This window comes from Littorina saxatilis, linkage group LG17 (assembly GCF_037325665.1).
Source record: "Littorina saxatilis isolate snail1 linkage group LG17, US_GU_Lsax_2.0, whole genome shotgun sequence".
NCBI classification, from domain to species: Eukaryota; Metazoa; Mollusca; class Gastropoda; order Littorinimorpha; family Littorinidae; genus Littorina; species Littorina saxatilis.
The window spans coordinates 56,882,245-56,907,611 of NC_090261.1; the positions used below are offsets into that span (position 1 = coordinate 56,882,245).

The following is a 25,367-nucleotide window of genomic DNA, read 5'->3' on the forward strand; positions in this document are numbered from 1 at the left end:
TTTGTTTTAACTTTCTGAGCGTGTTTTTAATCCAAACATATCATATCTATATGTTTTTGGAATCAGGAACCGACAAGGAATAAGATGAAAGTGTTTTTAAATTGATTTCGACAATTTAATTTTGATAATAATTTTTATATATTTAATTTTCAGAGCTTGTTTTTAATCCGAATATAACATATTTATATGTTTTTGGAATCAGCAAATGATGGAGAATACGATAAACGTAAATTTGGATCGTTTTATAAATTTTTATTTTTTTTTACAATTTTCAGATTTTTAATGACCAAAGTCATTAATTAATTTTTAAGCCACCAAGCTGAAATGCAATACCGAAGCCCGGGCTTCGTCGAAGATTACTTGACCAAAATTTCAACCAATTTGGTTAAAAAATGAGGGCGTGACAGTGCCGCCTCAACTTTCACGAAAAGCCGGATATGACGTCATCAAAGACATTTATCAAAAAATGAAAAAAACGCTCGGGGATTTCATACCCAGGAACTCTCATGTCAAATTTCATAAAGATCGGTCCAGTAGTTTAGTCTGAATCGCTCTACACACACACACACACACACACACACACACACACACAGACACACACACACACAGACACACACACGCACATACACCACGACCCTCGTCTCGATTCCCCCCTCAACGTTAAAACATTTAGTCAAAACTTGACTAAATGTAAAAACGACGAACCTCGGTGAACAATGATGATACAGATTTCTTCTTCTTTTTCTTCTTCGTTTTTGGCTCACGTAAGTGTATGCGATGATAAACTTTGTCTGTCTGTGCGTGCGTGCGTGCGTGCGTGCGTGTGTGTGTGATAGAAACTTTAACATTTCCGAGTCTATGGATAAAGCTCGCATAAGAAGATTACGTCTCGGTCAAAAGTGTTTGACGTGTGTGATAGAAACTATTTGAAGACGTCACATTATGACGTAAGAGGGTTAGACGTCACGCAAAGGAATTACTGAAAGTCTCGGTCATTGTTATTGTGAGCGGGCCGAGACTAATTGGCAGATCCAGGGTCTCGCTTTCTTGCACAGTTTCACCTATGCTTACTGTGTGTGTGTGTGTGTGTGTGTGTATGTGTGACGGAGTGATTGAGTTTGTGTTACTGTTTGTCGATTTCTTACGTGAGCCTTGAAGGCTTCGCCTCTTGTTGTTCATGGACTTAAACTCCCACATTCACTCATATTTTTGCACGAGTGGATTTGTACATGCATGACCGATTTTACCCCGCCATTCAGGCAGCATACGCTGATTCCGGGGGGAGGCATGCTGGGTATTTTCGTGTTTCTATAACCCACCGAATTCTGACATGGATTACAGGATCTTTTCCGTGAGCACTTGTTCTTGTACTTGCGTGTACACACTAAAGGGGACAAGGCAGTAGCAAATTTGTACATAAGCTGACCTGGGAGATCGGAAAAATCTCCACCCGGCGTAACCCACCAGGCGGCCGCGGCCGGGATTTGAACTCATGACCTTCTGATTAGGAGGCCGATGCCTTATCCACTAGGCTACTGCGATAATGATTTCGACATGACAAACACAATATACGCTGTCTCTATAGACACACAGATATACACACTCATGTCACAAAACAGGCTATACATTACATAAAGGGGGACAAGCAAAGCCAAATGTTTCTCGGTAATTTATTAATCTGACTTTCGATTCAAGTTTTGGGATACATCTGGGATACATGCATCTGTCTAAAGAAATAAATAAACTAAAAAAGAATGAAAGAAAGAAAGACAGACAGAAATAAAGAACAATAAGAAGAAAGAAAAGGAAAGAAAGAAGAAATAAAACAAAAATAAAGTAAAATGTTTCCTTTACAATGGCACATGCTATAAATACATGTACTTTCATGAAGAGCAAGAAGAGCGTTTGGTGATGGTACTAAGACTGGTAACACTACTCATAACAACCACCACAACAACAACAACGATTAACTCTTACAACCAAATGGAATGTCACAGACTTTTCGGTGGTTTTACTTTATCCAATTGAAGATTCTTAACAACTATAGACAAAGGCCATACACAATATTCAAGCACAAAAACAGCACTAGTCGAATGGGCTAAAAAAAACCATCACCTCAGTGCAGCGAATTTTTCTCCTCAAGAATGTCCACTGGTAAAGTCAAATGTCAACAGAAAGTAAAATCCAAGTACACCGGTTGATAATTATGTCAGCAAAACGTTCTTCCGGATGATTCTTCGTCTTTACTGTATTTTTGTTTTGTTTTGATTTCTGTGTAAGCAAAAGAACAAGGTGCCGTTCTCACACCATCGAATCCCTTACGGCAGGGTTAGTATATATATATACAAACACGATGCGACTCTTAACTATCAAACTGAAGCTTATCATCGCATCGAACAAGTTAACGTCAACGTCAATGTATAATGTTCAACGTACTTTGAGCCTACACTGAACGATTTAAATCTTCTCACGGAAAAAAGCAGTTCTAACCTTTTGGAACACACTTGCAATAGCATTTAACAGCATTAAATGACACAGTTCGTGTAAATGGCTATTTAGCTTGCGTAAACCACACACCAGATGTCGTCGTTTATTTTACCCCTGAGCCATCGTAGACCCGTGTCACACATTTTCATTTTTTTCTCTCACAATTTCGTTGTCAGTTTGTGATTTTGATGCGACTGGCTGTATCTGCAATAGCACGTTATACGTGTGCCTCTGAACCTAAAATGCAACAAACGACTGGGAGTCACACGAACTTATCGGCGGTGGTTGGCTTCAAAGAAGCAAGCGATATGCAGAAAATTCGTCTGCTTGGGGAAATACGACCTTGCGTGATCAGCTTACGGGCTCCCTTTTTACATTTAGTCAAGTTTTGACTAAATGTTTTAACGTAAAGGGGGGAATCGAGACGAGGGTGTGGTGTATGTGTGTGTGTAGGCTCGTCAATTTCACTGCCAATTGAAAGGGGCGGACTACGGTCATTGTGAAAAAATGCAGTGCGTTCAGTTTCATTCTGTGAGTTCCACAGCTTGACTAAATGTAGTAATTTCGCCTTATGCGACTTGTTTTAAACTTTTAAAACTTCGAATTGTACTGATCTTATCTTGATGGAAAAAATAAATCTTTTATGATTAAAGAATGTTTGTGTTACAAGCTGTCAATTTATTATTTAGATTTTAAAAGTTAGTTCTAACGCCAAACGCACTAGACAATCCGGCTGGCCACGCAAAAATAATTAATAGAAAAATGCTCGCTCTTTACGGAGGGCACCTAGGATGTTTTCAAACAGTGAGTGTTTAAACGAAAGGGTGTTTGTACTGTGTGTAAAAGCCTGACAGTGTCTGTGACCCGAAACTGATGGTTTACGTGAAGCATGAGTGTGCCTTTAAACAAAACCATGACAACCAACCAGCTTGTTAAAACAAAGCGAATTCGCAGACAAAGTAATACGGTGCATCAACTCTGGAATCGCCAAAACCCCAAACATGTTCTCCGTTCCGAAAGATGACAAGGACGTTTTCATTTGTGTTCATATTTTGAGGTTCACCATCTCCCCAGTGGCTGGGAGGCAGGGCCACAGGTTGACCGCTGAGCCACTCAAGGTCGTGTACCCCCGGAGTTGTCCAGGCTTTGTTCCACTTGTCGGAGGGACGATGGGCACCAAGATAGAAGCCCCAGCCATTGGTGCCGGGTGGGGCTGAAATGAAAGTGAAATGAAGGTCAGCCAGTTCCCCCGAAAGCGGCCTGAATGGCGGGGTAAAAACGGCCATGCACGTAAAAACCCACTCGTGCGAAAACATGAGTGAACGTGGGAGTTTCAGCCCATGAACGAAAAAAAAGAAGAAGAAAAAAGTCAGTCAGTGCAAGTACTTTGGAAAGCTGATTTTCCGACGGACATGCATGACTGTTTTATCAATAACTTCAGAAAACAGATATAAGACATAATACATAAGACATAAGACTTTATTTCAACCATGTGCAGTACACTAGGGACATGTTTTGGCCAGAGTACAATCAATCAATCCATACACGCCCTTCCAAACATCGCTTGCAATCTCAGTCACACACACGCTCACGCACGCCCGCATACATTCCCCACACAAAACCCACAACAGCACACACGCACAAGCATGCTCCTCCTTAACATATGCGTAAAATAAACAGTATAGAAGTATCAGTAAGAATTATATATGTATCAGACATCAGTTATGACGACAATAACTAAAATCACAAATCCTTAATAATTTTAAAACCAAAACATTTATTACAATACTACACTTGAGTAAAAGCTCAATTTTAACTAAGAACGGCAGTTAGGGGACTTAAAGGCAGAGTAAGCCTCCCGTACACCATCACAGATACGGTCAGGCTTTTACACACAGTACAAACACCCTTTCATTTAAACACTCACCAATTGAGAACATCCTAGGTGCCCTCCGTAAAGAGCGAACAATTTTCAAAGAATTTATTTTTGCGTGGTTTATCTTACCCCTGAGCCATCGTGAACCCGTGTGATCCAGTTTTCCTTTTTCACAATGCAGTCGTCAGTTAGTCATGAATGCGACTCGATGTGAGCTTATCTACAATAGCACGTTTTTTATGCACGAAACAACGGCTGTGGTTCACAAGAACTCTAGCGATGGCTTTTGACTGTGTTGAGAGGAACGGCGATTTGCACTGATAAACCTTCGTCTGCTACGACCCTTGCGTGACCCTGCTTCCGGGCTTTTCTTTTTTTTAAACTTTCACAACTTCGAATTGTTCTGATCTTGTCTTGATGAAAAAAGAATTCTTTTATGATTAAAGAATGTTTGTTTAACAAGCTGTCAATTTATTATTTAGATTTTAAAAGTTAGGTCTAGCGCAAAAACGAGGCGCCGTTGTTGTTAACGAACAAGTCTACGAAAATAAATTCTTTGAAAATGTCTCACGCTCGACAGAAAGCAGCCAGGATGTTCCCATTCGGTGAGCGTTCAAATGGAAGTATGCTTGTACTGTATTTAGACGCTCGGGGAGCTCTGTGATGGTTTACGGGAGGCTTACTGTGCCTTTAAGGAGCCAGGACACGCACTGCACTTGGATAAAAACTGTCTCTGAAACGCGTGGTGCTGTGACATACAGACAGAATCAGACGACCGTGCGACCAACAACTTTGGAGAACAGACATGTAAGCAGATATGGATGACCATTCGACCAATAGCTTTGGAGAACAGACATGTAAGCAGACATGGATGATCATTCGACCAACAACTTTGGAAAACAGACATGTAAGCAGACATGGATGACCATTCGACCAATAGCTTTGGAGAACAGACATGTAAGCAGATATGGATGATCATTCGACCAACAACTTTGGAGAACAGACATGTAAGCAGACATGGATGACCATTCGACCAATAGCTTTGGAGAACAGACATGTAAGCAGATATGGATGACCATTCGACCAACAACTTTGGAAAACAGACATGTAAGCAGATATGGATGACCATTCGACCAATAGCTTTGGAGAACAGACATGTAAGCAGACATGGATGACCATTCGACCAATAGCTTTGGAGAACAGACATGTAAGCAGACATGGATGACCATTCGACCAATAGCTTTGGAGAACAGACATGTAAGCAGACATGGATGACCATTCGACCAATAGCTTTGGAGAACAGACATGTAAGCAGATATGGATGATCATTCGACCAACAACTTTGGAGAACAGACATGTAAGCAGATATGGATGATCATTCGACCAACAACTTTGGAGAACAGACATGTAAGCAGACATGGATGACCATTCGACCAATAGCTTTGGAATACGGATATGAAGACCGACATGACAGACCTTTCGACCAAATGCTTCGGAAAACAAGCATGCAGACAGAAACGGTTTTTGTCGTGTTGCGTGTTAATTCCGACCACATCACAGCACTGTTGCATTGACTTACCCGCTGTCAGTACTTATTGTCTACACTTAAAATGTCTCCAGTTGCAACTTTGTCCCAATTAAAACTCTGAATCAAACAAAAATGGTAAACAAATACGACTGCGTTCCCAGAAAAGAAGTATGAATTTTCATATTAGTATTTTTTCTTCTTCAAAGAAAACTTCTCCCGGAACTGCCTCCTGTTAAAACTAAAAAAACTGTGTCGAAAATGTAAGTCTGAAGTTTCTTCAAAACGCAACATTTTACCCCCAAAATGCCATCTTTCCCTGGAGAGAAATCTTACCAGAGTCAAGGTAGTCCAGGAAGAAGTCCTCTTTCTCCTGCGTGTCCAGAACTGCCAGACGTCCATTTACAGCAGAACATGCGTCCCTTGCCATAGTCCACGTTGTAGGAACCTTGTGCAACTTGAAACACGTGCCGGATTGCTCGTGCAACACGTAGTCTAACGGACACGCGACTGAAAAAAAGATCAACCAAAAAACATATTAGTTGAAAAATTCCAAGAAGCAGATAGACTGCTATAGCGCTAACGTTCGAAAGTTCAGACTCAAAAAACATTATATTTAGTCAAGTTTTGACTAAATATTTTAACATCGAGGGGGAATCGAAACGAGGGTCGTGGTGTATGTGCGTGCGTGTGTGCGTGCGTGTGTGTGTGTGTGTGTGTGTGTAGAGCGATTCAGACTAAACTACTGGACCGATCTTTATGAAATTTGATATGAGAGTTCCTGGGTATGAAATCCCCGAACATATTTTTCATTTTTTTGATAAATGTCTTTGATGACGTCATATCCGGCTTTTCGTAAAAGTTGAGGCGGCACTGTCACGCCCTCATTTTTCAACCAAATTGGTTGAAATTTTGGTCAAGTAATCTTCGACGAAGCCCGGGGTTCGGTATTGCATTTCAGCTTGGTGGCTTAAAAATTAATTAATGACTTTGGTCATTAAAAATCGGAAAATTGTAAAAAAATATAAAAATTTATAAAACGATCCAAATTTACGTTTATCTTATTCTCCATCATTTGCTGATTCCAAAAACATATAAATATGTTATATTCGGATTAAAAACAAGCTCTGAAAATTAAATATATAAAAATTATTATCAAAATTAAATTGTCCAAATCAATTTAAAAACACTTTCATCTTATTCCTTGTCGGTTCCTGATTCCAAAAACATATAGATATGATATGTTTGGATTAAAAACACGCTCAGAAAGTTAAAACGAAGAGAGGTACAGAAAAGCGTGCTATCCTTCTTAGCGCAACTACTACCCCGCTCTTCTTGTCAATTTCACTGCCTTTGCCATGAGCGGTGGCCTGACGATGCTACGAGTAAAATGGCATTGCGTTCAGTTTCATTCTGTGAGTTCGACAGCTACTTGACTAAATATTGTATTTTCGCCTTACGCGACTTGTTTGTAAGTTAGTATAATACAAATCTTGAATCTTGAGTCTTGTGTTCATCGTACAGTAATGGTATCATATTTAACAAGTTTCTAACAATCATGAAGCCAACCTTCCATACTTATCGATGTTATCCCACCATCAATATGCGTTTTTGTTGTTTTCTCAGTCTATGTTTCAAAAACGTCATACCACTACATTATTATCAATGAGGAACATTCTTCGCTAGTGCTCTTTGGTAAAACATGTTAGCTGAAGAAATCTGAAATAGTTGATTATTTATTTACATTTCTTACAAAATGTCTATTCGTGTTTTCAAAATGAACAATATGCTGCATTGGGGAGTATGGATACAGATGCGGAAACAACGCAGCCAAGACATATATAGGTTTAAAAGGTGCACACCTGTTAGTATTTGTCATGCGTACACTAATCTACGTTTTTCTAAATTTATTCCCCCCTCTGCTTCTTTACCTCTGTAAACTTGTAGAGCTAGTTATTTTTCGATAATGACCCAGCAACCAAACAAATAACGAGCCAGCAACAGCCTGAATCCTCGATAGTGCAATGGGTTGAGAAGCTGTTCTGTTTGGTACTACTTTTGCGACTGAAAAGTTCCGAACGCTCTATACGTACGAAATATACATCTCTGGAGCAAACAATACAAACATACCGCATTTAAACTAACAACTACAGGCCTGAACACATGAATCTCCATATAAAATCCATGAGTTCGGTTGTTTTCTGAATCTAGATCTGCTGTGCACACACCGTTCATCACAAGCAAATTCCCAAGGCAAGTAACTCATACTCTTGCCGACAAGAGTAGTTCCCCTTCTTTTAACGCAGTTTCTTCGACAACACTGACTGCAATCCGACGGTCAGTTTTCAACAATATTTCATTTTATAAACAGATCACACGCAACCAAATGCACACATCTCATCAATTTAAACAACATAAAGCGGTTTCATACACTATTTTCCCAAAAAAACTGAACTTCATACAGTAATTAACGTTGGAACACGGGTGCAAAAGTTCGTCTGCTAGTCCCATTTGACGAAAGAACATTATCTTTAGCGATACTAAAACATAAACAGAACACACAATATCTGCCTTTACCGCCACAGCAGAATAACAGCTTATCTGTGTACTTGATTTTAGTCTAAAACAGGGAAACTGACAAGAAGTGTTAACAGAATGGAATGATTTGCACGGAACTATACAACCGCGCATTAATCGATCGCCTGCGCAGGTTGACTGGTTGAGTGATTCGGATTCGATCAAACTTTCGCACAAAAACTCCTGTTTTCTTTGAATAACTGAAGAAAGGGGGAATAAAGAGGTTACACACCTCGTCTCAGTGATTATTAAAAATAATGGTCTCAGTTCGCGGTCATGAAAAAGCTCGCTGAAGCTCGCATTTTTCATGATCCGCTAACTTCGACCATTATTTTTAATAATCACCATTATTTTTAATAATCACTGAGACTCGGCATGTAACCTCTACGTATTTCTCTCTTGTACTTCAAAGAAAACTTATAATTACACCATGACAATAAAGTCGCAACTATGAACTAATGGCGCCGGTTGCCGAGTACTCGTAGTCACCTCTTTAACCTTGCATTATGTGGATTTAAATAACATTTTGTGTACACTATAAAATTGTTTCGACTAATATTTAAAACAAGAGGCGAAGCCTTCAAGGCTCCCGTAAGAAATCGACAAACAGTAACACAAACTCATTCACTCCGTCACACATACACACACACAGTAAGCATAGGTGACACGGTGCAAGAGTGGGAGACACTAGATCTAGATCTGTCTGTCTGTAGCCTACTTACGGGGACACGACTGCCAGATCGACACTGCGCTTTCGACAGCGCTTCCTCGCGCACACACTGGAAACACGCTGTGCAGATCAACCTGTAGGAAATCTCCTTTGGTATCTTCTTTATCTATTTTTCTGGGGCTACGAAACCGAACAATGTGAAATCGTCTTCCCCGAATCGGCGAACTGCAGCTGGGTGAGAACTGTATCTATACCACAATCCTTCACGCGATCTGACTTAACCTTGACCCCTGACCTGGTCTACATACCACACACGACACAAACCAGTCACCTGTTTTTACCCCCCCACCATCCGTTTTCTTTGGATACACACTTTAACTACATACGTGCCGACGAAATGTTGATCATTGCTTCAATACTTTGAAGCTGTTGCTTGGATAATAACCAGGTAAAATTAGTATTTCGGTGTTCAGTCAAATGTTAAAGTTTCTATCACACACATACACACATACACGCATACACACGCACAGACAGACAAAAGTTAGCATCTCATAGGCTACACTTACGTGAGCCAAAAACCAAACCCACACAACATATGATGACCATTTACTGAATCTAATGAACTGTTCTGCTGAAGAAAAGAATACCTACATGGCGTCGATCTGTAATAGCGAAATCCAGGAGACGACGTCAATGGAGTATTTGTCAGATACACTGATGACGTCAAGGTGCAGTTTTTCGTGTCTTCATTGTAGAAGAATCCTTGGAATCCATGATCGGAATTGGCGAGAAGGGCACACTGTCCCTTAACGTGGACAGTCTCGCTGTGGTCAACGGACAGCGCGGATGGCGATGGCAAGCTGTCATCAAAACGGTGGTCCTTTGTCCAAAGCGCAGAGGCAAGGGCTCTGTCGAATGTGGATGAAACAGACCAATGTTATATCCTGTTTTAATATCAAAACCCGTCTTACTGTGTAAATCTTGCACACTAACAAAAACTCCCAGTGCCAAGAACAATTCATAATGCAAATTTAATAAATAAAGTAGGAATTTACCAACATTTTCAACCAACACAGGCAGTTTTGAATGCGTTTGGATATGTATTAATTATTAGTAAATGCAGTAGTGTATGGGTGAATATTGAAGCTATAACACTTAAGTCACACACACACCAAAAGGACAGAAAAGAAAACGAAAAAAGAATTGGTGTTCAGTATCAAGAAACCAATTTATCAAAAACTTATCAAATGAACTTACACAAGAATCCAACAACCAAAACAAAATGCATGAATAACTTGCATGCATAGTCTTTTTGGCAAAGCGCTCAAACGGCACTCAAGCGAAGGTGTAATGAACACATATACATACCCATTGCAGAAAATAAGAACAAAGCAAAGATGCCATCTTGCCATCATTCTTCTCATGAAACTGTGAAAAAGTGGCGTGAATCGCAGTCGCCAGAAAAATGCAGCAATGTGTCAAAAACGATGAGATATAAGAGAAAATAATTAGTGTTCTTCCTCTGCGAGAGACTACAATGTTCGCGTGCAATCACGTGCACTTTATTGGGTCTAATATTAAAGGCACAGTGCAGCTCACAGCCTTCGTTTTGCGTTTTTGTTGCAGCTGAGTGCATTTACAGTTCAAAAATCCTCCTATGGTAGTAAAACAAACCCAAAACTACCCAACGACGACATCTGTGAAGCTCGACAGTTTCTTGTTCACGCGAGTGCATAAATTAACCTAGTTATTACGTGGTGTTTGGTCGGAGTTCGATTCAACTGAGTGATTCCGGCCTCCATTTTGTTTTACACAAACTCATGATGACGTCTGACATAGTTTGCTAGTGACTGTCTTTTTGTGCATGATGTGGTGATCTACCTGATCTAAATTTAGATCCAAAAATAGGTCAAGACCAGCCGGGTCCGAGTACGAAATTACGAAATCGTAAAAAAATCGCAGTTCTTGACTCTTTGGGTGCAAGTCAATGAAACTTGGTAGTTCTTCTAACGGATAGCTGCTTGAGGTATGACTAAAAGCCCCAGGGGCTCCGTGCACCTGGATTTGACAAGTTCAGTACCTTTAATTAGTCATGTGAATATTGGAGCAAGAAATGGCCTTTTGGCGAAATGTCTCCATAAGTGTAATTGCTTGTTTACCTAGTGAAACTGACACGAGAGGTTTAATATTTTATCGTGGAAAAATAAAAGCGTCAGATTTCATTTTCTCTTGATGTCCAAAAAAAAATGACATTGAACGAAATGTTTGATATTTTCTAATGGGAAAATCAGAGTGTTCGTATTTTATCTCATTCAAATATCAAACCTGCATTTCCTTGCAGCCAGTACGGCAACTTATTCCCCCCTCTGCTTCTTTACCTCTGTAAACTTGTAGAGCTAGTTATTTTTCGATAAACACCCAGCAACCAAACAAATAACGACCCAGCAACAGCCTGAATCCTCGATAGCGCAATGGGTTGAGAAGCTGTTCTGCGTCGGTACTACTTTTGCGACTGAAAAGTTCCGAACGCTCTAATGTACGAAGTATACATCTCTGGAGCAAACAATACAAGCATACCACATTTAAATTAACAACTACAGGCTGGAACACATGAATCTCCATATAAAATCCATGAGTTTGGTTGTTTTCTGAATCTAGGTCTGCTGTGCACAAACGTTCATCACAAGCAAATTCCCAAGGCAAGTAACTCTCATACTTTGTCTAGCGACAAGAGTAGTTCCCCTTTCAAATTTCTTTTCACTCAGTTTCTTCGACAACAGACTGCAATCCGACGGTCAGTTTTCAACAATATTTCATTTAATAAACAGATCACACGCAATCAAATGCACACATCTCATCAATTTACACAACATAAAGCGGTTCATACACTATTTTCCCCAGAAAACTGAATACAGTTTTAACGTTGGAACACGGGTGCAAAAGTTCGTCTGCTAGTCCCATTTGACGAAAGAACATTATCCTAAGCCATACCAAAACATAATTATACAGAACACACAATATCTGCCTTTGCCGCCACAGCAGAATAACAGCATATCTGTGTACTTGATTTTAGTCCAAAATAGGAAAACTGACAAGAAGTGTTAGCAGAATGGAATGATTTGCAGGGAACTATACAACCGCGCATTAATCGATCGCCTGCGCAGGTTGACTGGTTGAGTGAATAGGATTCGATCAAACTTTCGCAAAAAAACTCCTCTTTTCTTTGAATAACTGAAGAAAGGAGGAATAAAGAGGTTACACACCTCGTCTCAGTGATTATAAAAAATAATGGTCTCAGTTCGCGGTCATGAAAAAGCTCGCTAAAGCTCGCATTTTTCATGATCCGCTAACTTCGACCATTATTTTTAATAATCACTGAGACTCGGCATGTAACCTCTACATATCGTGTCACTTTGTTTTATTATGATTACAGGACTTCAAAGAAAAAGTGTTAAAGCATGCTCAAATACTACTCTCCAATTCCACATCAAAACACACTTTTCTTCCCGTTTGTTTTCAATTGTTTTTATTTCTAAACAACAAGAAAAATTCTTCTTTCATCTTTGCTTGTTGTCAGTTTTGATGTTTGGCTTCAATGTTCATCTTGCATCCAAACATTTTATCAAATCGTTTTTCATCTGAAGACAACACAACCATTTCAATCAATATCAATATGAGGCTTATATCGCGCGTATTCCGTGGGTACAGTTCTAAGCGCAGGGATTTATTTTTTATTTTTATTTTTATTTTTATGCAATTTATATCGCGCACATATTCAAGGCGCAGGGATTTATTTATGCCGTGTGAGATGGAATTTTTTTTACACAATACATCACGCATTCACATCGGCCAGCAGGTCGCAGCCATTTCGGCGCATATCCTACTTTTCACGGCCTATTATTCCAAGTCACACGGGTATTTTTGTGGACATTTTTATCTACGCCTATACAATTTTGCCAGGAAAGACCCTTTTGTCAATCGTGGGATCTTTTACGTGCACACCCCAATGTAGTGTACACGAAGGGACCTCGGTTTTTCGTCTCATCCGAAAGACTAGCACTTGAACCCACCACCTAGGTTAGGAAAGGGGGGAGAAAATTGCTAACGCCCTGACCCATGGAGGGTCGAACTCGCAACCTCCCGCGCTTCCGAGCGCAAGTGCGTTACCACTCGGCCACCCAGTCCATTTGATGTTGTCCCCCCCCCCCCCCCCTAACCAAACCCCTCTTTTGCCCCCCCCCCCCCCCCTCTCCCATACCCTTTGTTGGCCATCACCATCCCCCGACCTCTTGTTGTCCCCCCACCCCTCCCCCTAGCTAGCGCGGTCTCAGAAAACAATGACTGTCTTGATCTGTGTAAAATGTCATGTATCGATTGGAGATTGGATTTCCCTTCTTTGAGTCATGTGACGTCAGAGGCCGACAAAACTTTATGTATCGATTGGAGATTGGATTTCCCTTCTTTGAGTCATGTGACGTCAGAGGCCGACAAAACTTTATAATTTGGCTTTTCAGGTTGACCGAAACTTCAAAGGAACTAAAAAAAACAAAACGTCATGTGTTTGATTGCATGTGTGTGTGCTGTTCAATGTCAAAACAACAACAAAGTGAGTACATGACGTGTGTTTTGTAGTTCCTTTGAAGTTTCGGTCAACCTGAAACGCCCAAATATGAAGCTTATGTGTTTGATTGCATACATGTGGATTGCATGCATGTGTGTGTGTGCTCGTTCAATCGTCAAAACAACAACAAAGTCATAAGTACCTGAAAGGAATTCGATCGATACATAAATGTTATTTGCGTGTTTGACCAAAATATGACATTTTACACAGATCTCGACAGTCATTGTTCACCTCGACCGCTAGCGCGGTCTCGGAGAACAATGACTGTCTCGATCTGTGTAAAATGTCATATTTTGGTCAAACACGCAAATAACGTATAATATTTTGGTCAAAAACTAAAATCACGAATATTACTTTTGAGAAATCTGACGAAATTCCAACAACGAACAAGCAATATTGAATCAAGAGCTAGATAAAATCTAACAAGTCGCGTAAGGCGAAATTACTACATTTAGTCAAGCTGTGGAACTCACAGAATGAAACTGAACGCACTTGTGCAAAACGGAGTGAATCTGACGAGCCTGTTCAGCGCGGTAGTGGTTTCGCTGTGCTGCATAGCACGCTTTTCTGTACCTCTCTTCGTTTTAACTTTCTGAGCGTGTTTTTAATCCAAACATATCATATCTATATGTTTTTGGAATCAGGAACCGACAAGGAATAAGATGAAATTGTTTTTAAATCGATTTCGGAAATTTAATTTTGATCATAATTTTTATACTTTTAATTTCCAGAGCTTGTTTTTAATCCAAATATAACATATTTATATGTTTTTGGAATCAGAAAATGATGAAGAATAAGATGAACGTAAATTTTGACACAAATCGTCATATATATATACCAAGAAATTGAAAAACAGTTGAGTCACCTGGAATAAAGCCTGACTGAGATACTGTCAATAAATTATGATCTGTCAAATACGTAAACATATGAGTTTGAATACATTTTTCCATTACTTTACCGATACAGCTTAATAAGGATATTGGGCGATAATTTATGCATAATGACTTCTCGCCTTTCTTGTAAACTGGGGTAACATGTGCCAATTTCCAAGCCTTTGGAAATCTACCTTCGGCTAATGATCTACTAAACCGTTTTGAAAGTGGATCAGAGACAACGTTGTTATGAACAAGATCGGGACCAACTGCCTTGTTTTGGTCAAGGGATTTAATAATTCCAGAAACCATGTCAGTAGTAATAATAAGTGGAGGAGCGGATCCTGGGTGCTCTGACAGGGTTGGAAAAGGATCATCTTCATCATCAACACAGGATTGGTTAACAAAAAATGTATTAAATACTTCTGCTTTCTCCTCATCAGAATAACAAATAGTTCCGTTGTCAATTGGTGGAATTTCTGACTGTGATAGGCCTTTCTTGGTCATGAACTTATTTACTAACTTCCACCAATCTTTGTTACCAAAATGTATTTGCGAAATTATTCTATCGTCCAATTCAATATCATATTCTTCTTTTCTTTTACGAATTTTGTCTACTAAAACGTTTCGAATGCGTCTGAATAACGCCCAATACCACATAGCATCTAAACGTTTAGCTCAACTGTGTATTATTTGTTTTTTCCTTATCAACTTTTTAATTCCCTCGGTTATCCATGGGGCATCTCGTTGATTTATCACAACAGTTTTTACAGGCATACAGTGCTTGGCAGCAGTCATTAGTATATCCGTAAATGATTCGACTGCTGCATCCAGTGGTTCTAAGTTAACAACCTCAGGCCAATCTAGATTTTGCAAATCATCTACAAATTTCCCAATATTGAGTTTTGCATAATTATAAATGGTGCGCTTGAATGAACGTTTTAAATTAACTGTTTTCTTTATTTTAACATACGGACAAGAATGGTCACTGCAAACTGGAGGGAAAATATCAACTGCATCTATCATGTCTAGACATGGGGTTAATATCAAGTCAATAAGAGTGGATGAATGTTCTGTAATTCGTGTTGGTTCTGTCACGATTTGAAACAAACTACAGTCACTGTATTAACATTTGATAATCGTTGAAGGTGAGGCGGAGGGTTGTTCATACAATCAGCATTAAAATCGCCAAGTATTATCAATTTCTGTGGTGTCCTTGATGCTGACTGAATTGATTCATCAATCAAGTCCCAGTAATTTACATTAGCATCTGGTGGTCTATAAAAAGTACCAACAAGAAGGGTCTCCTGGTCGATTTTGGTTTCCACCCATACCGCCTCTAGAGAAGGTATGCTCAAATCGTATCTGGGTTTGCATATCAAATCACTCTTCACATACACCGCCACACCCCCATGCGCATCACCAGGCCTATCGCATCTTACTGGTGGATGAAAACCATTCAGATTAATATCTTCATTATCAACATCTGTGGACAACAACGTTTCTGATACAGTAATAATATCGAAACGTCATAATTCGGCCTGCAAATGAAATATTTTGCTCTTAAGGCTTCGCACATTAATATGAACAATAGATATGTTTTGTTCTCTATCAAGAACTGGTCCAGGGTCTGGTTCCACATCCCCACAAAGCAGCAACAAACACAAACATATGAAACAGAAAAGCATGTTCACAAACATCAATGCACTGACGAGGACATTAGAAAAGTTCGTCTTATTTTTCAAACCGTTATTACAACATCGACTTCGACGACTCAAAAGAACTAGACATGAATTAACATTTCTGATATTCATAAAATAAAGTTTATGCGTCGATAGTTTGACTGCGACACCGGAGTAGCCCCCAATCCTGGCCCTGAACTGTTGAAGACTACATCCACTCATTACGTCACAGCTCTTAGCAAGATTTCAAACCAGTCAGAGGCCAGGAGGTGGTACCACGTCAGTGCCGCGCTCAGAATGATACAACCGTGAAAAACTAATTCATATTCTGTGTGTGTGTGTGTGTGTGTGTGTGTGTGTGTGTGTGTGTGTGTGTGTGTGTGTGTGTGTGTGTGTGTGTGTGTGTGTGTGTGTGTGTGTGTGTGTGTGTGTGCGTGTGTGTGTGTGTAAGTGTTTATATGTGCTTGTGTGAGGTTGGGTGTGTGTCAAAATGTGTTGTGCAATATGGCATGAAAATCGTTTTAGATTGTTGTTAAAAATTACAGCTTTGTATTCCATGTTTATTATCTTATGTCTCAAGATGAGAGTGAAATAAGAATAAAATAACAAGACAATCACCACAAACAACACCAACAAAGAGAACAAGAAAATCATCGGGAAAATGTAAACAAGTACGAAACAAATCAAAAGATAATAATTATAAATAAACGCTTCAAACGAAACCTTTTAGGCATATGGCCATTGGCTCTCTCTCATTTCAACATACCAGGAAACAAGAGGGGGGGGGGGGGGGGGGGTTGAAACAGGCGAGCACGCTGACTGGAGTGACATATCTTTCTGTTTTGGTTTCTGATATGGCCTGTTTTTACACACTCGCACCAGTCACACACATGGTGGGTTGGGTGTATGGCAGCAGTTAATTTCTTTCAGGTAGGATGCAATTATATTCCTCTTCGCACAATTAGCTATCACAAACCAAACCTTTGTCAGTGCAGCAAAAGATCAAAGGGTATTAGTTCCAGCGAAAGCCAGGCTGAATGTTCTTTAGATAAATTTGCATGGAACTTTGACCATGTCGATTAAATGTATGAAGACTTTAAAATGCAGCTGAGTAGACGAAGGCCCAAACTGCAAACAGAGCATTAGTAACCACTACAGTGTAGCCTTCAGCGGGGGAAATCTTTTCATGAATCTTTTACGAGCGCGAAGCTAGCATTCATGACGAGATTGTATGGTGTTTTAGATCGTTCCACTACGTGGACAGGAGAGTAAACAGTGTTGCGAGAGTATGCTCCGTGTGTCATTAAAAGGTTCTCCTTTCACCATGTTACTTCTTAATATTAACCCCATCGATTAATTAAAAGCTAAAAGGCGTAATACCTTCCCCTCGTTGAACTCTATGTTACAGCTTTCAACATCAAAGCTTCATGATCCAAGCTAATGTGTGTGTGTGCCTGTTTTTGGATGGTCCAAAAAGTATTTTCAAAGTAAGTTATTTGAGTAGATTTCTTTTATAAACTGTAAAGGGACGCCAGGAAGCTTGGGTTTGATTTGCAATGTAATTCAAAAGCAGGATTTACATATACAGCATTTATCCCCCCCCCCCCCCAACAAAACCCACAAATAACACACCCAAAAAACAACAACAACACCACAACAACAATATTCTGTCCTCGTCAATAGTTTGTAGATTCTGTCGTTATAAGATCAGATAAAGTTTTAATCACAGCGATTATTGATTAACATTTAAAGAAAACTTGCAGTTCTTGGTTGTCGCGCGAACACACACACACACACACACACACACACACACACACACACACACACACACACACACACACACACACACACACACACATATATATATATATATATATATATATATATACGCACGCATACACCTACGCACGCACACACGCACGCACACACACACACACACACACACACACACACACACACACACACAAACACACACACACACACACACTGACTGACTGACGTACTGGTTAGCTAATTGGCTGACTTACTGAATGGCTGACTACCTATAACTGAATGACTGGCTGGCTGACTGACTGACTAGCTAATTAGCTGACAGATTGACTGGCTGACTTGCTGACTGACTGAATGACTGGCTAGCTAATTAGCTGACTGACTGACTGACTGACTGGCTGCCTGACGGACTAACAGGCTGACTGACTGACTAAATAACTGACTAGATGACTGAATAGCTGCAAAAACTGGTCTTTTGTAAAAAAAAAAAGTAAGATTTTACATCTCGTTATAAATTCTGTGTACACTGATACATCTAGGCATGACACATTTTGATCACTTAGTTTTGCCGTGGGCATTGAGCAACAAGAATTTTCTTTGAAAGGAAATGAAGGTCTTATCACTTGCTTCGGATTGGTTCAAACATGCAGAGACGACGACATTTGAATAGTTTTCGCGTCCAGTGCACAGCCAAGATTCTGCGTTTTCAACAAAAATCTTTTTCTTTTTATTCATTAAGTTTTAGTTTTTCGTGCTGTCTAAGGAGAGATCATTAGCATCGCATCCTGTGAATCTTAGCTCAAAACAAAGAAAACTCTGTTCAAACATGCAGAGACAACGACATTTGGCTGGTTTCTGCGACCAGTGCACAACCTAGATTCTGATTTATTCTTTCTTTCTTTCTTTCTTTCTTTTATTTTAGAGCTGTCCAAGGAGAGATCTTTAGCAGCGCAACCTGTTCGTCTTGGCTCAAAACAAAGAAAACTCGCAAACAAAGTAGTATCTGGAGGTGTCTCGAGCGTCTCCCAGCATCCAGCCATGCGCTGAGGAGTGATAGATAACGAGGATGTTCTCCGACGTTTCGTGATTGCTGGGTTCAGAGTCAGGCCAGTAGGCAGGCGTTCTGACCACAGGTTGACCGCTCATCCACACGAAGTCCGGTTGTCCATTGGGCCAGGGCGTGCTCCACTCGCTGTAAGGGCGATGTCCACCGATGTGGTAGAACTTCACGAAAGGATGACCTGCACAGACGACATCGTGGTGTGATTGGTTGGTTGGTTGGTTGGTTGATTGGTTGTTTTTCATGTCCAATATCATAGGAGGGGGCGCAACTCGTGTGCGACCCCGACACACCTTTAACCTAACCTATGTTTTATGTGTGTTGTCCTATACAATTGTTGTTATAATCGTTTACAGGCAGGCAGGGTGTGCCGAAGGACATTTTCTATTTTTATGTAATATATTAATGGACAATAAAGTGCTGTTATTGTTATTGTTGTTCAACCTATTTGACTATTCGGGACCGATTCAATTATTTTCCCTTTTTCTGGTGTGACGAGCTACAGAACTGTTTGTTTGAATTTGAATGTTGTATTTAGTGTTTCGGGGTTCACGTTGTATGAGACGCTTGGAACTAGTAGGATTTTCACCATATAAATACCGTTATTGTTTAATAAGCTATTGCACAAAAAAGAGTGTAAATTGAACGGCTTTCCAAAAGGCGAAGAGGACAGAAGAAGAAGATAATTGTGTAATGATGTAAAGCAAGGGAGACTGAACATGATAGATTTTTGGGTTGTAAACTTGATTCAGTCAAATAAAAATCAGAAATGGTCTTCGATTCCAAAAACACTCTTTTATTGTTTTGGGGGTCGTTTTGAATGGAGAGAGAGGGAGGGAGAGAGAGAGAGAGAGAGAGAGAGAGAGAGAGAGAGAGAGAGAGAGAGAGAGAGAGAGAGAGAGAGAGAGAGAGAGAGAGAGAGAGAGAGAGAGAGAGAGAGACGCAGAGACACAGACGTAACAGAATGGGAGAAACAGACAGACAGTCTTCATCATTACCCCCATACCCCCATACAAGCACGAACTGACCAGCACGAAAGAAGCCCATGAGAGCATCCTCCTTGCCCCTGCTGTCCAGCGAGGCCAGTCTGCCCTGCATGGTGTTACACGTGTCACGTGCGTTGGTCCAGGTCGAGGTCATGTCCATCACCTTGAAGCACGTGCCTGACTCCTCGTGCAACACGTACGTTCCGTCCGAGGGACAGGTTACTGTTTCAGAAATGGACAATTCTCGATGGTTTTGAACTTATCGTTTTGTTAAAACAAAATTAAAAAATAGAAGAACCAAACAGAAATGTTTTGTTTTTATCAACACTCAGGCAGTGAAGTTGTATTGTATTGTATTGTATTGTATTGTGTTGTGTTGTATTGTGTTGTGTTGTGTTGTTTTGTGTTGTGTTGTGCTGTGCTGTGCTGTGCTGTGCAGTGCTGTGCTGTGCATTGCATTGTATTGTATTGTATTGTATTGTATTGTATTGTATTGTATTGTATTCTTTCTTTATTTATTTGGTGTTTTACGTCGTTTTCAACCACGAAGGTTATATCGCGACGGTGTATTGTATTGTATTGTATTGTATTGTATTTTATTGTATACCAAGCACTATCGCAGGTCGGTAACATATTATGCGCTCAGATAGTATTACTTGTTTTAAGAAAAACTGCAACCCGGTTGATTTTATTTTTCTACGCTTTGAATAGGCGAACCTTGGCTAGGACTTTTTATAGAACATATGCATTATCATTGTTTTCATGGCGTTAATGTGAAAGGACATCCATCCACCGTTTCTGATCTTCGACCAGAAAAAAAACCCCACCGTGTTAGATGATATGATGAATGTGTGCCCTATCCGTACCCCAATTCATGACAGAATTGTGGAGATGGAGGAAAACAAGATAGAAAAAACAAAAAGTAAGTTCTTACGAAACTTTTTCTATTCCACTTTCTCCAATTTGACCTATTAATTTCCCTGTGGTATCCATGGCATGTATATTTCAAATAATGACCAAATAAAAGGAAACTAAATCCAATGGCAATGCTTTCTGGACCAAAAAAGGGGGCGATACTATATTCTGACAAGCTCGTCCTTGTTTGGTGTGCACTAATATTGGGTTTTCCTCAAACCATGGAGAAAAACGTTTGCACTTGTCGATCTCATGTTCTTTAGATTCACATTGATCTAACTCTAACAACGCAAAAACCATTTCATGTAACAAATTGATTACCGCTATGTCGACCCAAAGTTCGAACTCGATCGTTTGCTCACAAGTTCTTGGTTAAAAGGGGCTATCCTCGTCGTCATGGCCTGAGCTTTTGCATTCTCAGGAACCGGATAGCTTTGACAGTATTTTTTAAATGTATTTCATTACCAAAAAAAAATGTAAGAAACCTTTCTTTAAAAATAAATTTCAATTATAAATTACTTTTTTATGTATAGTGAGCAGAAACTGCCTGTTTAAAGTCGTCATCTTTGTGTGAATCGCCCAAAAGCTTCTACACTACACACAGAAAATCGCTTCAAACGTACTGTGCTCGCAGGCACCAACAGAGCAAAAACAATTGAAAGAAGTTCGTATGCTTGTATGCTTGAAATCAACGTGTAAACAAAATATAGGAATGGCCTGTAGCCGATGACACTTTGGTTTTCAAGAATCTTTAGGTTATGCTGAAAAATGATTACAAAGAAAACAAGAAATTCCTCCGAGGTAGGAAAAACACCCCCGTTGGTCAAAGGGAAATAACCATTCTCACTGCCACCAACTGAGAAGGTTATTTCCCTTTGACCATTAATATGTCCCTCTATAAGTCCTTGTAGAATCTTAATCCACCAATAACTCCCTAACCGTGTGTTTGACTGGTCCCAATTTTTGTAAGGACCGTCTCAGGAATGTATAGAACCTGTTGACCAAGTTTGGTGACGATCGGTCCGTTCATTCTTGAGATCTATATGCGAACACAAACAAACAAACAAACAAACAAACACATCGAGCGAAACCTATACACACCCCTATACCGGGGGTGTAACAAGTTGCGTAAAGGTAAGTTATTACATTTCGTCAATCTGTGAACTCACAGAATGAAACTGAATGTACCGCATGTTTGTTTTGACACCAAGACTAGTTGGCCGAGAAAGCGCTGGCACGCTGGCTAGCCGAAGACCAATTAAGTTGGGTCACGCTTATCACCGCGAAGCATGCGAACATGGCACCTAACTAATCTATTTTCTTTAATTGTGAGCATATTTTGAGAGTAAACATAACATATCTAATATTTTTGGATTCAGCATTTGATAAGGAATACAATGGAGTCATTTTTAAAGCTGTTTGTGAAAATTCGATTTTAAAAACAACTTTAATGACCAAACTATTCTAATTAGAAAATTGTTAATCTTCTGAGCTGAGTTGCAATCCAATAGTCCGGACTGAGTCAAAACTCGTTTGACCAAAATTCCAATCAATTTGGTTGAAAAATGAGGGCGTTACAATTTACACTAGAATCCGGATATGACGTCCAAAGAGACATTTATTGAACAAAATATTAAACATGTCTTGGGGTACTGGAAGAATGTGTCTATAAAGTCTCATGAAGATCGGTCAAGAAGTTTTTCTCGGAAACGCTCTACACACACACACACACACACACACATTCACACACACACACACACTCACTCACTCACACACACACACACACACACACACACACACACACATACACACACACACACACACACACACACACACACACAAACACAGACACAAACACTCACACACACACGTACATACACACATACACAACCACCCTCGTCTCGATTCCCAGTCTATGTCAAAACACTGAGTTAGCCAAAACTTGACTAAATTTAATTAAAAAAATAAAATAAAAAAGCGTAGCAGGGCATTTGATTTTTTTTCTCTCTGCTACTTCATTAAATATTGAGTAAACCGAAAAAGCATGTTTGCTGCACCCTTGACAACTTTGTTCGAGTGCTTTAATTCTGGAAAGGAAAAAATAATCTTCGTTGTTGCTTTTTTCTCCAACGTTCGATAAACTGCACAGGCGGCCTGGCTGTTACACAAGAATAGGCTCCCTTTATAGGGATTTTGAGAAAGCATAGGGAAGAAAGAAAGGAAAGGGAATGCATACCAGAACAAAAACTATGCTTGTCTTCTTTGTAACCAGCCGCTTTACCAATATTTTCTTTGTTACTGTCTGTGTCTGTCTGTCTGTGGGTCTGTCTGACGGTCTTTCCCTTTGTTTTTCTGTCTGTCTGTCTGTCTATTCAAAGTCTGTCTGTCTGTCTGCTTCTCAGTCTCTCTCCTCTGTCTACACTTTCATATATGGCTGTGTGAACGTACGTATGTGGGTAAATGTGCGTGCGTTCGTGCGTGCGTGCGTGTGCGTATGCGTGTGTGTGTGTGTGTGTGTGTGTCAGTGTGTATGTGTGTGTTTGCGAGTGTGCGTGAGCGCGTGTGTGCGTGTGTTCGTCAGTGCGAGTGTATGTGTGTGGGGGATAGAGTTATTCATATTGAAGTTTTAATGTTATTATATATATGTTATGGTTTGGCCGAGGGGCTAGCTGGGGATGTTTTTAATTATTTAAAGAAAAGCAAAGCAACTTTTATATAGTGCTAAAGAAGGAAAGTTGTTCAATACGATTATAACTGTCTTGTTTTAAAAGGTGCTATCCTTAATCGTTTTTAGCTTTACCCTGGTAAAGTTTTGAGTGATACGACCAAACATGGGTAGATTTCAACCCCGAACGAGACTCAGTAATGTATGGAACGCCAGATACTATGGAACGCCAGATACGCCATGTCCCCGCGGAATTCCGGCCGGAATTCCGCGCGGACTTTCGAGCTATTCTCGTCGTTGATTGGTCAGAAATTCCGCCCGAACTTTTATTGTCCTCGCGCAATTCCGGCCGGAATTCCGCCCGGACTTTCGAGCTATACTCGTGTTTGATTGGTTAAAATGTCCGCGCGCAATTCCGCCCGGACTTTTCTCGGGAACGTTCGTATGGGTTCGGCACTTTCCGCCCGGACTTTTAGATCGAGAAATTTAAAAAAGTTGGAACGGAAGAGAATAGGATCGAAGAAACATAGATTGGTTAAAATGTCCTCGCGCAATTCCGCCCGGACTTTTTTCGCAAACGTTCGGCACTCGTTTTGCACGGAATTTTAGAGAGAGAAATCAAAACAGTGGGATTGGAAGAGAGACGGATCAAAGAACCAACATTAATCGCGCGCGCGCATGTGTGAGTGTGAACACAGCTAATCATAGTTTCGTGGAAGCGGTTCTTGCGAACAGTTCACACTTCGGAAAAGTGCTCAAGTTGTTTCCCTTGATTCAAATAAAGGGTTTTTGACTGACTGAACACAGACCAAACTCTCTCTCTCTCTCTCTCTCTCTCTCTCTCTCTCTCTCTCTCTCTCTCTCTCTCTCTCTCTCTCTCTCTCTCTCTCTCTCTCTCTCTCTGATTCTAACCTTTTTTTATATTTAGTCAAGTTTTGACTAAATATTTTAACATCGAGGGGGAATCGAAACGAGGGTCGTGGTGTATGTGCGTGCGTGTGTGCGTGTGTGTGTGTGTGTGTGTAGAGCGATTCAGACTAAACTACTGGACCGATCTTTATGAAATTTGACATGAGAGTTCCTGGGTATGAAATCCCCGAACGTTTTTTTCATTTTTTTCATAAATGTCTTTGATGACGTCATATCCGGCTTTTCGTGAAAGTTGAGGCGGCACTGTCACGCCCTCATTTTTCAACCAAATTGGTTGAAATTTTGGTCAAGTAATCTTCGACGAAGCCCGGACTTCGGTATTGCATTTCAGCTTGGTGGCTTAAAAATTAATTTATGACTTTGGTCATTAAAAATCTGAAAATTGTAAAAAACAATAAAAATTTATAAAACGATCCAAATTTACGTTTATCTTATTCTCCATCCTTTGCTGATTCCAAAAACATATAAATATGTTATATTCGGATTAAAAACAAGCTCTGAAAATTAAATATATAAAAATTATTATCAAATTTTTTTTTTCGAAATCATTTTAAAAACACTTTCATCTTATTCCTTGTCGGTTCCTGATTCCAAAAATATATAGATATGATATGTTTGGATTAAAAACACGCTCAGAAAGTTAAAACGAAGAGAGGTACAGAAAAGCGTGCTATCCTTCTCAGCGCAACGAATACCCCGCTCTTCTTGTCAATTCCACAGGCACTGCCTTT

The 25,367-nt window shown here is 40.0% G+C and overlaps 1 protein-coding gene across 1 annotated transcript; it reads right to left on the reverse strand.

Annotated features, from left to right (window-relative positions):
* Positions 1–1,656: 1,656 nt before the first annotated feature.
* On the reverse strand, positions 1,657–10,638 carry LOC138953127 (uncharacterized). Its single transcript, XM_070324917.1, has 4 exons — positions 10,504–10,638; positions 9,787–10,043; positions 6,225–6,398; positions 1,657–3,700 (listed from the first exon to the last, which is right to left on the reverse strand). The coding sequence occupies exons 1-4, from the start codon at positions 10,557–10,559 to the stop codon at positions 3,420–3,422; spliced, it is 768 nt and encodes a 255-aa protein (XP_070181018.1). The 5' UTR covers positions 10,560–10,638; the 3' UTR covers positions 1,657–3,419.
* Between the last annotated feature and the right edge of the window lie 14,729 nt (positions 10,639–25,367).

What these genes read in the sequence shown, in the direction of transcription:
- LOC138953127 (XM_070324917.1), bottom strand. Translation starts at nt 10,559, where the DNA reads ATGAGAAGAATGATGGCAAGATGGCATCTTTGCTTTGTTCTTATTTTC. An exon ending in GTTCTTATTTTCTGCAATGG is followed by an intron (nt 10,044 to 10,503) that starts GTATGTATATGT and finishes CACATTCGACAG; the next exon opens with AGCCCTTGCCTCTGCGCTTT. An exon ending in CCTGGACTACCTTGACTCTG is followed by an intron (nt 3,701 to 6,224) that starts GTAAGATTTCTC and finishes CTTTCATTTCAG; the next exon opens with CCCCACCCGGCACCAATGGC.